Consider the following 15,402-nt stretch of genomic DNA (forward strand, 5'->3'; position numbering starts at 1 on the left):
ACACAGTATCCGTCTCCACCACCTCTTCTGGGAGACTATTCCGTGCATCTACCACCCTTTCTGTAAAAAAGTATTTCATCAGATTACTCCGGAGCCTATCACCTGTTAACATCATCCTAGGACCTCTCATTCCAGAGCCTCCTTTCAAATGAAAGAGTTTTATCTCATTCTCATTTATGCCACATAAGTATTTAAAAGTCTCGTATCTCCCCTCTCCTGCCTTTCCTCCAAAGTATACATATTGCGATCTTTAAGTCTGTCCCCATACACCTCATGACGAAGACCATGCACCATTTTATTAGCCTTCCTCTGGACCCACTCCATCCTGTTTATATCTTTTTGAAGGTACGGCCTCCAGAATTGTAAACAATATTCTAAATGAGGCCTCACCAGAGTCTTATACAGGGGCATCAATACCTCCATTTTCTTACTGGCCATAACCTCTCCCTATGCACCCTAGCATCCCTCTAGCTTTTGCTGTTGCCTTTCCAACCTGTTTGGCCACCTTAAGATAATCACATACTGTCCCAAGTCCCACTCCTCTTTTGTGCACAAAAGTTCTTCACCCCCTGTCCTGTCATTCTTTCCCCCCCCACCACCAGAGACCCTCAGTTACCTCAGGGACTTACCTACAGGTGATCCCTCTTCAGAAGTTACTGACTATATAAATAGAGTAGCTTATGCCTTGGCAATCTACCTGCTACTCTATTTTCTTTTGATGGCTAATCTTAATACTTGCTACTAATTTCTTGGGCTCTCTTCCTTTTAATATTGCAGACTTTTGTGGATAGTGCTGTTAAAGGGACAGGGTCAGAATGTTCCTTTTTCTTCTTATGTCCCATCAGCTTCGGGTTTCAAAATGGCTTCACTGACCTCCTAATACTCACAGTACTACAACTAGGAGTCAGCTTTCCTATAACGGCGCATTCTGGCCAATTTTATCAGTGCCTATTTCTGCAAAATAAAATGGTATTTTACGCAGAGAAAGGCATATAAAATGATCTCCTTTCTGTGCCCTGTAAGCCATGTTGAAGAGGTGCAATAAAGAGGATAAGTACCTTTACTACAGTAATTTGTGAGTTTTGACACAGACAAGCACAGACACTCTTATAGAGCCACCATTCATTAAGAAAAATACCTACAGCTTCAGTCAGAAGGAAGTACATTTCTTTGGGACGTGCATCTCCTGTACTAAATATAGGCCAAGTCCTGGCTATTCTTCTCTCAGGATGTCTGGTCCAAAATAATAGTTGGCAAAAAAAACAAACAAATAAAAAACACCCAAGGATGCTTGTGGAAAGCACAAGTAAAGGGATTTTGCTTTTTTTTTGTCTTATATTTTGTTTTTAGTGGAGTGTGTGGTTTATATTATTAACAGTAATTCACTTAACTTTTAAAAGTTATCCATTTAAAGTTCTAAATCTGTTATTTAAGCACTACTACGTAAGTATGTTGTAATCTGTACATATACTGCATCTGAATTTCACCACCCCAAAGCTCTCCCCTTTCCAGATGTTTAACATTGGCCTTTTAGTGATCAAACCTGTCAAAGTTTTTGTACATAAACTTTCAAACTAAAATAAATAATTTTTTTTAAAAAGCATAGTTTCACTGGAGTGGGGTGAGGTCAAGATGACAGCAGCCTGATTTGCTGTTTCTGTGCTTTTTATTTTCCTTTCAAGCTTTGTTACCTTATGGGCAAACTTTAGAGGGAAAGTGAGGGTATGTCCTCCTTCTGATTGGGCAAGTCACTTAATCCTCCATTGCTACAGGTACAAAATAAGTTTCTGTGTATAATATGTAAACCACTTTGATTGTAACCACAGAAAGGTAGTATATCAAATCCTATCCCCCTAGTGTCCCTACCCTGATTCCCATGGATTATTTTGTAGAGTGTAGATAGGGTTTTGCTGCAGAAATGGGTGGACTGGAGCATTTGCTGGCATCTGATGCCACCTTGAGCCTGGATAGTAGAATCCCTCTGAGGCAGCCAGTCTTTCCTCTGCCAGCAAGCTGGGGAGCTCTTAGTGCAGTATTGAATATGGTGAAAATTCCAGGTATGGAGATGATGTCTACTTCTATAACTGAACCTGGAGAAGGTAGAGGACTTTGCCTTGATATGTTTCCAGCCCAAACATCCTGATCATTTTACCTTGCGTTTGATTTGAATGATGATATTGGATCTAGGGCAAGTTATTTGTCACTAAATTATTGAACTGTCTGAGAGAGCTCAGGAACAGGAAAGGAAAATGAAGCCTATTATGATTGATGTTTCTATTTTGGAAGCTTGTAATGTAAAAATAACAGCATTGTAAAATGCTGGTATGACTTTTAAGTAAGAATAAAGAGGAAGCATTGGAAAATAAAAAAGGAGCATCTTTTACTTCAGTTACTGAATTTTCCCAAAGTACCTTTAAGGTCTTGTAAGGAGGTGGGGTTATTTTTTTTCTTCTCAATATCTACCTGATATATTGAAAGTGACTCCTGAGATAGTGCCTCCAACTTGTACAGATTTATTATTTACTATACTTAAATCAGAAAAGAGAGGCAAGGTCCACAAAAAATATATTACTATATAACAATGGTTCCACCCTGCATTGTTGTACAGATTTATTATTTACCATCTGCAAAAAGACAGTCTGACTTAATGAATGAAATTCCTGAAAATTCTAATTTAAATATTTCTGATATTATGGAGATGTCTGATAACTGATTCAATGACACTGTCAACATTGATTTTTTTTTCTGTTGCTTTAAAATTGGACAAAGTCTGGTTACTTCACAAGGATGATTTTTCTGGATGTCACTGAACAAATATAGAAGCATAAGAAAGAGTTTCTGCTATTTTGACCTGATGTCCTCCAGCTGGGTTCTTTTTAGTTAAAAAATTTCTGTACTGTTTATAACTAAACGGTTTACATAATTTACATTCGTGGAAGGGCATAATCAAAAGGGACGTCTAAGTCTGTTTACATCCATCTCGCAAGTCGTCCAAAGTAAAAAACATCTTAAGACACATTTTCGAAAAATACGTCCAACTTTTTTTCGTTTCGAAATCGTCTAATTATACGTCCTGCCGATCTGATCCTCCAAGCCGCTAAATCATCCATCTTTATACCACATTTTCGTCCAAGTCCAAAATGCCTAGAACAAGCTCTGTTGGACATGGGAGGGGTCTGCAAAGTGATGGACTGCACACCCAGACATGGCACCTAAATAATGGGGTACCTTACAGGGCACTGCTATGAACTTCACAAAAAGGGTGCCATGTCTTCTCCTCACTACAGCTCCCTTATAGGTTAAGGTGAGTGCCCCAAACCACTTCCAGAATCCCCTAGACCCACTTATCTACCACCCCAATAGCCCTTATGGCTGCAGGAGCCACTTATATGCCAGTACAAAAGGGTTTTGGGGGTGTATAGGGAGTGCACATGTTTAAGTATCAATACAGTGATTACAGGGGCTTATGGGCATGGGTCCTCCTCTCCATGGGTCCCTAACCCACCCCCAAGATGACTTAAGCTGCCTCTGTGTTAGACGACTAGGCTTTCCTATGCCAGGCGGCTAGGTGATGATGGTCTGGAGGCTGAATTTTAAAGGCGTGATTAATATTTTTATGGGGGTGGTGGAAGTCAGTGATCACTGGGGTAGTGTGTGGGGGTCTGTTTTATGTGTTTTCAGTGCTTATCTGGTCACTTTAGGTGGGATTTTGTGATTTAGACCATGTTTTACATGGTCTAAGTCACAACGTCCAAGTTCCGTCGATCGTGGGCTATATAACTTTCGGTTATACATGCTGTACGACTAAGTCTAAGCCGGCCCACGTCCCACCGAACTCCCGCCCTCGACACTCCTCCCGAAATGCCCTGTTTAGCTTTGGTCGTTCAGCAACACTATGAAGGCCTAGGTCGTTTAGAAATACGTCCAAAACCCGTTTTTAATATCGGCACTTGGACGTTTTTGAGAAATGTTCGTCCAAGTGCTGACTTAGGCCAGTTTTTGGACGTATTTCTCTTTCGATTATGAGCCCCATAATTTTAAACAGAAACATCAATAATAATAAAACCCTAAGCGCACATGTGCACTTAGGGTTTCATGATCCCTGCTGCCGTGTTTTCTGTTTCCTGGCCGAATTCTATTATAGAACACGGCGGCAGGGAACACTCCAGAGTTTCCCCCCCTCCTGCCCTCACTCACTAACCGCTGACGACACCTTCAAAGGAGCCTGGTGAGGATCGCGGCCGGCTGTAGCAAACTTCACAGGCCGCACAGCACCTCGGTAGCACGTTTCCTCTGACGTATGCGATCGCGTCAGGGAATGTGCTATCGAGATTCAGATCAGCCTGCAAAGGTTGCAAAAGCTGGCCGTGATCCTCACCAGGTTGTAAATGACCATGCTGGACCTGGGAAGCAGGGAAGAGGGACAGGGGGAGCAGGGAAGAGGTGCTGCTGGACTGGGGGAGAAGGGAAGAGGTGCTGCTGGACTGGGGGAGCAAGGAAAAGGGACGGGGAAGCAGAACCTGGGGAAGCAGGTAAGGGGTGCTGCTGGACTGGAGGAGCAGGGAAGAGGGACAGGAGGAGCAGGGAAGAAGTGCTGCTGGACCGGGGGAGCAGGGAATAGGTGCTGCTGGACTGGGGGAGCAAGGAAGAGAGACAGGGGGAGCAGGGAAGAGGTGCCGCTGGACCAGGGGAGCAGGTAAGTGGGACCGGGGGAGCAGGAAGGAGGTGCTGCTGGACCATGGGAGCAGGGAAGATGTGCTGCTGGACCGGGGGAGCAAGGAAGAGGGACAGGGGGAGCAGGGAAGAGGTGCCGCTGGACCAGGGGAGCAGGAAAGAGGTGCTGCTGGACCGTGGGAGCAGGGAAGAAGTGCTACTGGACCGGGGGAGCAAGGAAGAGGTACAGGGGGAGTTGGGAAGAGGTGCTGCTGGACCATGGGAGCAGGGAAGTGGGACCGGGGAGCAGGGAAGAGGTGCTGCTGGACCGTGGGAGCAGGGAAGATGTGCTGCTGGACCGGGGGAGCAGGGAAGAGGTGCTGTTGGACCGGGGGAGCAGGGAAGAGAGACAGTGGGAGCAGGGAAGAGATGCTGCTGGACAGGGGGAGCAGGGAAGAGGGACAGGGGGAGCAGGGAAGAAGTGCTGCTGGACCGGGGAGCAGGGAAGTGGTGCTCCTCAAACCCACACCATACACAATATATTAAATACACACCACACTTAATGAGGACCACATCACCATATTTTCCGCAAGCAATCCTACTGATATTCCTGCTCCTAACTGACTGGAAAGCAATATATATCCAATACCAATCATAGCAAATTCCAAGGGAATTACCCAACCAATAATGCATCTCACAATTGACAGAAACTCAAACCATTATAGCCAGAAAAACAATAAACCTAAAAATACAAGACAAAACAACCAACCAATACATGGCCTTACTAGCATGCCAACTTTCAAGTACATCACTTAAAGGAACGCTAACATGCATTCTATGCTACATAACCCCAAGTAACTGGAATACAGCTAAACCAATAATTGAAGAATTTATTTATCAAAACTCTCTTAACGACAACCTACAACCTACTTCTAGGAAACCTCAACCTTCACCTCGAAAACCAATCCTGCAAAAATGTAGAAACCTTACTAGCATATCTCGAGGCCTTAACATACAAAATCTTAGATTCTCAAACCACACACGAAAAAGGACACCAAATAGACATCACAGCCTACATGTCCCAACAGCCCACACAACCAGAGATCCAAACGTCAAACAGTAATTGGAACCGTTCCCTTTGGTCTGATCACTACTCATACTCCTTTGAAATCAATTGGTCCAGCAACAAATGCATTCCAACTACTCAACAAATAATTCACAAATCACGCAAATATATGGATCCCACCTCATTCTGGACAAAAACAGATACCATAATCCAACACTACACACCCAAAGACTTCATCTCACAATGGAACCACCTAAGTACTGCAACCCTGGACAAACTAGCCCCAGAAAAGCTCAAAACCAAAATCCACAGAAAATCAGACAAGTGGTTCGACAACGAACTACTCCAACTCAAAAGACAATGCAGATAACTAGAAAGAAAATGGAGAAAAAACAGCCAAGAATCCAAAACCGCATGGTTAGCAACAAACCGAAAATATAAACAAGAACTTAAAGAAAAAAGAAAGACATACTACTCAAAACAAATAGGAGAAGGACCCCAAGACACAAAAAATCTATTCCAGCTTTTAAAAGTTCTCACAGACACCATACCCTACATAGCCAACAGCAACCCCACTCCTCCTTCAGCTACCCTCTTAGCCACATACTTAAAAAACAAGATCGCAAATATCAGAGCCACTTTTAACGGAACCCCCTCACACATAGAGACCTCATTTCCCCTTCCCCAGAAAAAGAACCAATCGCAGCAGATAGAACTTGGTCCCTTTTCTCACCCATACAATGGTCAGACTTCAACAATCTATATAATAAATACAGCCACGCAGCCTGTGACCTCAATCATTGCCCCCATAACTACTGAAAACCTCAAGTACATTATTCCGTTCCCTGCTTCTACAATGGATACAATCTTTACTATTAGAGGGTCATTTCCCACAAGAACTCAGCAAAATCATCATAACTCAGATATTAAAAGACCCCAAAGGAGCAACGAACCAACCATCCAACTACAGACCCGTAGTGTCAATCCCATTGTACGTCAAGCTGATGGAAGGCCTTGTAGCCAAAACTTTAACCTCATACCTAGACAAACACAATCTACTCCACCCCACACAGTCAGGCTTCAGAGCCAACCACAGCACCGAGACCCTACTAGGAACACTAATGGACACTGCCAGACAATACCTCTATACAGGCAAGAAAATCCTGCTCATACAACTAGACCTTTCTGCAGCCTTCGACCTGGTTGATCACAGCATTCTCATACAAACTCTAGTCTCCATTGGAATCTCAGACAAGGTACTTTCATAGTTCAAAGGTTTCCTACAATCCAGAACCTACAGGGTTAAAATGAAGCAAGAAAAATCAGAACCTTGAGTCAACCCCTACGGAGTACCCCAGGGATCACCCCTGTCCCCTACACTATTCAATATATACATAGCCTCCCTCATCTTCTACCTAGACAAACATGGCATAACCTCATACAGCTATGCAGATGACATCACTATCCTCCTCCCCTTCGACCACCCAGAACCTGCCATGACAAGCACAATACACAGAACTCTCAAAACAGTAGCAACATAGATGACAGAGCACAAATTAAAACTTAACCCTGACAAAACAAACTTCATCCTCCTAGAAAACAATAAAACTCCTACCTTAACAAATCTAGTAATAAACTCAATCTCAGACCTTATTCTACCAACACTAAAACTTCTGGGAATACTAATTGACAGAGGCTGTACCATGCAACCACAGATCAACAAGGTAATAAAAGCATCATTCGTGACCATGAGAAATCTAAGACAAATCCAAAAATTCTTCGACAGGAAATAATTCCTACTGTTGGTACAATCCCTTATCCTTGGACTAATAGAGTACTGCAACATACTTTACTTCCCATTTACAGTGACCATGATAAAACAATTACAAACTATACAAAATACAGCCCTAAGACTCATCTACTCGTTGCAAAAATATGACCACATCACAGAAGCATACCATGACTCTCACTGGCTCCCAATACAGGCAAGAGTACACTTCAAATTCTACTACCTACTATTCAAAGCCATTAATGGAGAAAGCCCAACCTACTGGAATAACCGACTAACTCAATCCTCCTCATCCAAGCACAAGAGAACCCACTCACTTTTCACACACCCACCATCCAAAAATGTCAAACAAAAAAAACTATATGAAAACCTAATAGCCACCAAAGCAGCTAAACTGGACAGACAAATCACCATTCTGTTGTCATCGACCACAGATTACAAAACCTTCAAGAAAGATACTAAAACCCTAGTCTTCAAAAAATATATAAAACCTATCTAACACGACCAGTTCCTACCTAAACACGATCAGTTCCTACCTCAACCCCACTTCTAATTACCCAACTAATGCTAAAATGCCTCTATTTACCCATCATTTACCACCTTAAGATTTCGACAACTCTTTGGTAATTCTTATTACCCAACATTTATCACCTTAAGATAATGACAACTCTTTGGTAATACTTATGTAACTCTTATGATATCTTATGCTATTCCTATAAATTTTTATGTACACCTTTTATGTAATCTCAGAAAACGTTTATGTAATTCACCTTGAACCACAAGGTATTGGCGGACTAGAAATCACTAATGTAATGTAATGTGCTACTGGATCGGGGAGCAGGGAAGAGGTGCTGCTGGATTGGGGGAGCAAAGAAGAGGGACAGGGGGAGTAAGGAAGAGGTGCTGCTGGACCAGGGTAGCAGGGAAGTGGGACCGTGGGAGCAGAGAAGAGGTGCTGCTGGACCGTGGGAGCAGGGAAGAGGTGCTACTGGACCAGGGAAGCATGGAAGAAGGATAGGGGGAGCAGAGAAGAGGTGCTGCTGGACCGGGGGAGCAGGGAAGAGGGACAGGGGGAGCAGGGAAGAGGTGCTGCTGGACTGGGGGAGCAGGGAAGAGGGACAGGGGGAGTAAGGAAGAGGTGCTGCTGGACCGGGGGAGCAGGGAAGTGGGACTGTGGCAGCAGAGAAGAGATGCTGCTGGACAGTGGGAGCAGGGAAGAGGTGCTACTGGACCAGGGAAGCAGGGAAGAAGGACAGGGAGAGCAGAGAAGAGGTGCTGCTGGACCGGGGGAGCAGGGAAAAGGGACAGGGGGAGCAGGGAAGAGGTGCTGCTGGACTGGGGGAGCAGGGAAGAGGGACAGGGGGAGCACGGAAGAGGTGCTGCTGCACAGGGAAGTGGGCTGGGGGAGGGAAATGCTGCTGCACAGGAAATGGAGGGGGAGGGTATGCTGCTGCTGCTACTGCACAGGGAAGTGGGGTGGGGAGGGAAATGCTACTGGTGAGAAAAGGGGGCTTGGGCTGAAAGGGAAAATATGGGTGAAGGGGGCTGGAGGAGGGGTAAAAATGGGTTTAGAGCTGGAGCTAGGGCTAAAAATAGGGGACAGGTGAGAGAAGGAGGCTTTACTAGCACCCGTTAATGTAACGGGCTTAAACACTAGTGATAGAATAAACATACAAACAAACCTTAAACATCATGACTACTTCCTTAAATGCCCTTGTAAATATGTAGTTAAATAGAGGTTTACTAAATAAATCTATTTCTGTCCACACATAGAAACATAAAAACATGATGGCAGATAAAGACTAAATGGCCCATCCAGTCTGCTCATCCATCCGCATCCACTATCTTCTTCTCTCATTGTCCCATGTTTTCTTGAATTCGGACAGTCTTCAACTCTATCACCTCTACCGCAAGCCTATTATATTCATCTACCACCCTTTCTGTAAAAAAGTATCACCTCTTAACTTCATCCCATGTCCTCTCACTCTGAAACTGAAAGATATTCTCCTCATGTGTATTTATGCCACATAGGTATTTAAACATCTCTATCATATCTCCCCTCTCCCTCCTTTCCTCCAAAGTATACATATTGAGATCTTTGAGTCTGTCCCCATACACATTATGATGTAGACCACCGACCATTTTAGTATTCTTCCTCTGGACTGACTTCTTTCTGTTTGTATCTTTTTGAAAATGTAGTCTCCAGAATTGTATACAATATTCTAAATGAGGTCTCACCAGAGTTTTATACAGGGGTATCAATACCTCCTTTTTCCTGCTGGTCATTCCTCTCCATATGCACCCAAGTTTTCGCTCCATTTGCACTTCTAGTTTTCGCTGTCACCTTTTCAACCTGTTTGACCACCCAGAGATCATCATATACTAACACACCCAAGTACTGTTCCTCTTTCGTGCACAAAAGTTCTTCACTCCCTAAACTGTACCGTTCCCTCTGTTTTTTTCAGTCCAAATGCATGACCTTGCATTTTTTTTTATCATTAAATCCTAGCTGCCAAATTTCAGACCATTTCTCAAGCTTCATTATGTCCTTTTTCATGTTATCCATACCATCATGGGTGTCTACTCAATTGCAGGCAAATCTTACGATTTGCCAAAAGAGGCAAATCTTACGAGATGACACTTCAGCAATATCTCTTACAAAAATGTTAAAAATAATCAAACCTTGAGGCACACCACTGGTAACATCCCTTTCTTCAGAATGATCTCCATTAACCACTGTGCTCTGTACCTTCCACTCAACCAGTTCCTCACCAGTCTGTCACTTTGGGGCCCATTCCAAGGGCATTCAGTTTATTTATTAGATGCCTGTGTGGAACACTGTCAAAGGCTTTGCTAAAATCTAAATTCACTACATCTAGTGCACTCTCTCCATCTAATTCTCTGGTCACCCAGTCAAAGAAATTGACCAGATTTGTCTGACAAGACCTACCTCTAGTAAATCCATGTTGCCTCGTTACTATAATCCATTGGATTCCAGAAACTTCACTGTTCTCTGTTTTAAAAAGTGTTTCCATTAATTTACTTAAGAAGTTAGACTTACGAGTCTGTAGTTCCCTACTTCTTCCTTCCACTTTTGTGGAGAGGAACCACATCTGCTTTTCTCAAGTCCTCTGGTACCACTCCTAACTCTAGAGCACAGGTGTCAAAGTCAGTCCTCGAGGGCCAGAATCCAGTCGGGTTTTCAGGATTTCCCCAATGAATCTGCATAAGATCTATTTGCATGCACTGCTTTCAATGCATATTCATTGGGGAAATCCAGAAAACCCGACTGGATTCCGGCCCTCGAGGAGGGACTTTGACACCCCTGCTCTAGAGCATTGAAAAGGTCAGCCAGTGGAGCCCTAAGTTCCTTCAGTACCCTTGGATGCACGGGTTTTCTTCTTTTTTAGCAGCATATTGACCAGTGGTTCCCTTGACTATTGTGTCTTCAGGAGTCACTAGTTGTGTAATTATAGTAGTTTATATCTTGGTAACTCACCTGTTGTTCTGTTTTCTTTTGTTGGTTAATCTGGATACTAGTGAATAATCTGTTGGGCTCTCCCCCCCCTTAGTATCATCCACAAAGGTTTGCAATATGATTTTTATTTTTATTTTTTTCTTAAGAAGAATATTTCTTTTCATGTCTCTTAAGTCTTGCCATTTTTCTGTACTAGCGTTATTTAGTCATTTGTTCTATGATGGGGGGAAAAGTACTCATGTGGCTGGTGCTGCTGCCCACTGCATATACACTTGTGAATTTCAACATAACACTATTTACAATTAGCCATCATGTCCTAGAGAAGGAAATCTACAGTTCCAGAATGTAATGAAAACAGGGAATATATATATTCAGTACCAACACTTATCCAGATTGCACAGGGCTGTAGTGTTATGCAAAGGAGGCAGGATGCCAAAATCATGCCATGTCCATTGATTTCACTGTGATTGAATGGACAGGTCAGGAGCACTTGAGTGTGTGCGCACAGAGTGCATTCCTAGCTTGTGACACTCTTGTTTAAATGCATAACTTATATATACAGCTGAATATTGACCTCACTGTTATCATAGGTTGTAGTAGTTCCTGCTAAGAATGTTTTTACTTTATAACTACAGAAGTTTGGAAAGAACTGGTTTACTCTTATACCACAGGCTCTTGATGATTGTTTAATCATTCAAAATGAAAACATTTTACCCTTCACTAACCTCCAGGTTCTACTTCTGTTGCCTTTAGATAGGAGTTACGGCGGTTCTGGCATTGATCGTGGGAGCCATTTTCTTTGGAGTTAAAAATGATAGTAGTGGCATTCAGAACAGGTTGGTGAATAAAAGATCTTGATTAAAAGACAAATTCAAATTTATTACATTTTGATTTTCTTATAGTTACATTGTTTTTCCAAGCTGTAGGGGAACTGCCCAGTTCTCCAAGGATAAACAGGCATTATATTCTCACACAAGAGTGATGTCATCCTTGGAACCTAGTGCATACACTGCCAAGTGTACTGTCACTTTAAATCTTAGAGGTAGTGCTCCCATTGTGTGTTTTCAGGTGCCTTCCTGCCCAATGTCGACGCACATGAACATCAATGTTTAATTTTCCGTGGAGCTGAGAAGCTGTATTCTTCAGTGTGTCAAACTTTTGATATTTTTGTGCCTTCCTGATACTTTTTTTCCTTTATTTTCTTCATAATTCATTATTTTTTATCTTTTCCAGTATTTCCTACAAGTTTTGTCAAATTCAACTTTTTTGGTCTTCAGGCCACTTCAAGACTTTTTCGTGCCCAAAGTGCATCAATGGTTTTAGTTATACTTCCTACTTGAGCTCCCCAGATCATCAAAACCTTTGACTTTGTGGCAGTTGTTTTTTCTTCCATGTGAAAGAGGATGCCAAATGGCTTTAAGAAATGTGTTTGATGCAATAGGACCGTTTCAGGCTCTGATCCCCATAACTGGTGTGTTCAGTGTCTGGGTCCTGAAAATCGGGACATTCGTTGGGACCTCTGCTCGTATATGCAAAAGAGATCACTTAAAGCATGCAGTGTGATAAACCTGTTTTGAATCTATATCAACATCGAGCATGGTGGAAGACTTGGGTCCCGATGCTCGGCCTACTTCAGGATTGGCATTGGCACAGAGTGTACCAACACTGCATCAGGATCACTTCAGAGATAGTTCTCGATATCCTCTTCATCCATACCACATGAATTGAGGGACATGGCATGTAAGAAAATTAATTTGCATAAACATTCTTCACCATCTAGGCATAGCACAGCATCTTCCCAGACATTGGTGTCCTCGATGAATAGTAAAGGACATACTGAGAAGTGCTCTCCATTGCTACAGATCATTTTTCCTCTTAGGTGTGCCTCAACAATTGAGTTCCCTCTTGCTCAGACAACTGGTATAGAAGACTATATCCATACTGATGTCTCGTCAGGTACTGATGCTGACTTCGGCTTGCGAAACCATCAGCTCTTCATTTTTCATGGAGCTGAGAAGCTGTGTCTTTGATATCTTTTCAATGCGTCAAACTTAGAATTTTTTGGTGCCATCCCAGTACTGATTTTTTTTTTAATTTTCTTCATAATTCTTCATGTTTCTCTTTTTTTTACATTTCACTTGAGTTTCGTTGAATTTGGTCAATTTTTGACTTTTGAGCCACTTTGAAGCCCTTTTTCAACCCAGGGAGCATCGACGATTTTCAAAATACTTTTTACATGAGCTCCCTGAATCATCAAGCCATTTGAATTTGCATCAGCCATTTTCCCCTCCATGTCAAAGGGGGTGCCAAACGGCTTCAAGAAATGTACTCTGTGTAATTGGACCTGTTTAGGCTCTGACCCCTACAATTCAGTGTCTAGATCCTGACAATCGAGACATTCATTATGAGCTCTGCGTATACAAAAGAGGTCACTAGAAGCCAGACAAATTCATTGTGATAAATGTTTTGGTTTGATATTGATATAAACCATGGCAGGAGATTTGGGACTGGATGCTCAGCATGCATCAACACAGCATTGGTATTGTCACCATATGCACCGATTCTGCATAGAGAGTGTTGAACATCAGGCTGTCTGCAGAAACAAGTCTACTCCATTCCTTACCCAGTGGTGATCACATAAGAAAGCTAAGAAGCACAAACATTCCTTCCTTTCTAGGTGTGGCATGGCTTCATCACAGATGTCCACCTCCTCGACGCATAATAAGCATTAATGCACCATGGACTGCTCTCCATCACTGCAAATCATGTCTCCTCCCAGAGGAATTCGGCCCATTCTCAACCTCAGAGATTTAAACATGTACCTGATGAAGAAGAAGTTTTGCAAGATCTCTCTGGGAACCTTTCTCCCCCTACTAGAGAAGAGAATTTGGCTTTGCTATATAGACCTTTAAGAGGCATACACTCGCATCTCCATTCTACCTGCTCATAGGAAGTATTTTCTCTCGCATAGGATCTCAGCACGTCCAATACAAAGTATTGCCATATGTTGTGGCCTCTGCGCCTCATGTTATCATGAAGTGCTTAGTGGTAATAGCAGCAACCCTTTGCAGATGGGGATTTCATGTCTTCCCCTACCTAGATGACTGGTTGTTAAAAGTTTCATCATCACAAGCAGCTCAGATTGTGATCAGCTCTGCTGTTGTTTCCTGGCGCTTCTTGGGTTTGATGTCAATTATTAAATCTAATCTACAATTGTCTCGCATCTTGGAGTTCATCGGAGCTCAATTAAACACTATCCAAGGTAGCACTTTTCTACTTCAGCATAGAGTTGGCAATCTCATTCACCTTTGTCAAGCCATATCCAAACAGAGGCGCACTTCTGCATGCCATATGCTACATCTTCTAGGTTACATGGCATCCACAATACATGTAACCCCGTTCACATGCCTTCACCTGAGAATACCTCAGTGGACTTTCTCCTAGTAGTCTCAAGACATGGAACTCCTTTCTACTCATGTTCAAAGTGACCTTAGACCTTTGTTACTTTCTATAATGGTAGATGGTTCCTTCCAGGTTCATCCAAGGTCTTCCATTTCAGCACCTTCAGCACCAGAAACCTCTAACCACAGATGCTTTTATGCTGGGCTGGAGAGCTCACCTCAATGGTTTCACACTTAAGATCGGTAAACTTCACAGGAGAGGAACCTTCATATCACTGTCCTTGAATTGCATGAATAAGCAACACTCTGAAGATGTTCCAAGACAGTCTACTTCACCAGGTTGCCATGTACTATCTTACTAAGCAGAGGGGAAGAGGATCTTACTCCCTTTGCAAGGAAGCCATCCAGATTTGATCTTGGGCAACAGCTCAAGGAACATCTCTAAGCGTAGTTTATCTAGCAGGCAAGAAAAAGGTTCTGGCAGACAAACTGAGCTGCCAAGTGTGGTTTCCACTATTACTAGAACTCTTGTTCAAGAAGCCATGGAAATTACAACTTTGTCCATCACAGCTAACTTAGAGTGAGGGGATCCCTGTTTCATCCGAACCGCTACTCTTGGACTCTGATTACATGTTTTCTCTCTCTGACCACATAAGCCCCCACCAGCTATCATATGCTGCTTCAGACATTATTCAGGCTTCCAGGAAACCATCTACTCAGAGGTGTTACTGCTTTAAGTGGACATAGTTCTTTTCCTGGTGTATGTTACATTCTCTTGAACCTATCATCTGTCCTCTGCTGTCCATTTTGTCCTACCTTCTATATCTTTCTAACTCTGGTTTGAAAACTAATTGAGTCAGAGTTCCATTTTGTCCTACCTTCTATATCTTTCTAACTCTGGTTTGAAAACTAATTGAGTCAGAGTTCATTTGAGTGCTATCAGTGCTCCTCCATGCACCATTAGATAGGAAACCATAATCTGTTCATCCTTTGATGGTGCATTTCATTAAAGGTT

General features: G+C 42.7%; 1 protein-coding gene across 7 annotated transcripts in view; it reads left to right on the forward strand.

Annotated features, from left to right (window-relative positions):
* The window catches only part of ABCG2 (ATP binding cassette subfamily G member 2 (Junior blood group)), a 177,329-nt gene that overhangs the window by 130,625 nt on the left and 31,302 nt on the right, over nucleotides 1-15,402 (forward strand). For all 7 annotated transcript variants that reach the window (XM_033959388.1, XM_033959405.1, XM_033959440.1 and 4 more), the window contains one exon: nucleotides 11,740-11,822. In XM_033959388.1, coding sequence (XP_033815279.1) covers nucleotides 11,740-11,822 — 83 coding nt within the window. The remainder of the gene's footprint in view (nucleotides 1-11,739; nucleotides 11,823-15,402) is intronic.

Source organism: Geotrypetes seraphini, chromosome 1, assembly GCF_902459505.1.
Source record: "Geotrypetes seraphini chromosome 1, aGeoSer1.1, whole genome shotgun sequence".
Taxonomy (NCBI): Eukaryota; Metazoa; Chordata; class Amphibia; order Gymnophiona; family Dermophiidae; genus Geotrypetes; species Geotrypetes seraphini.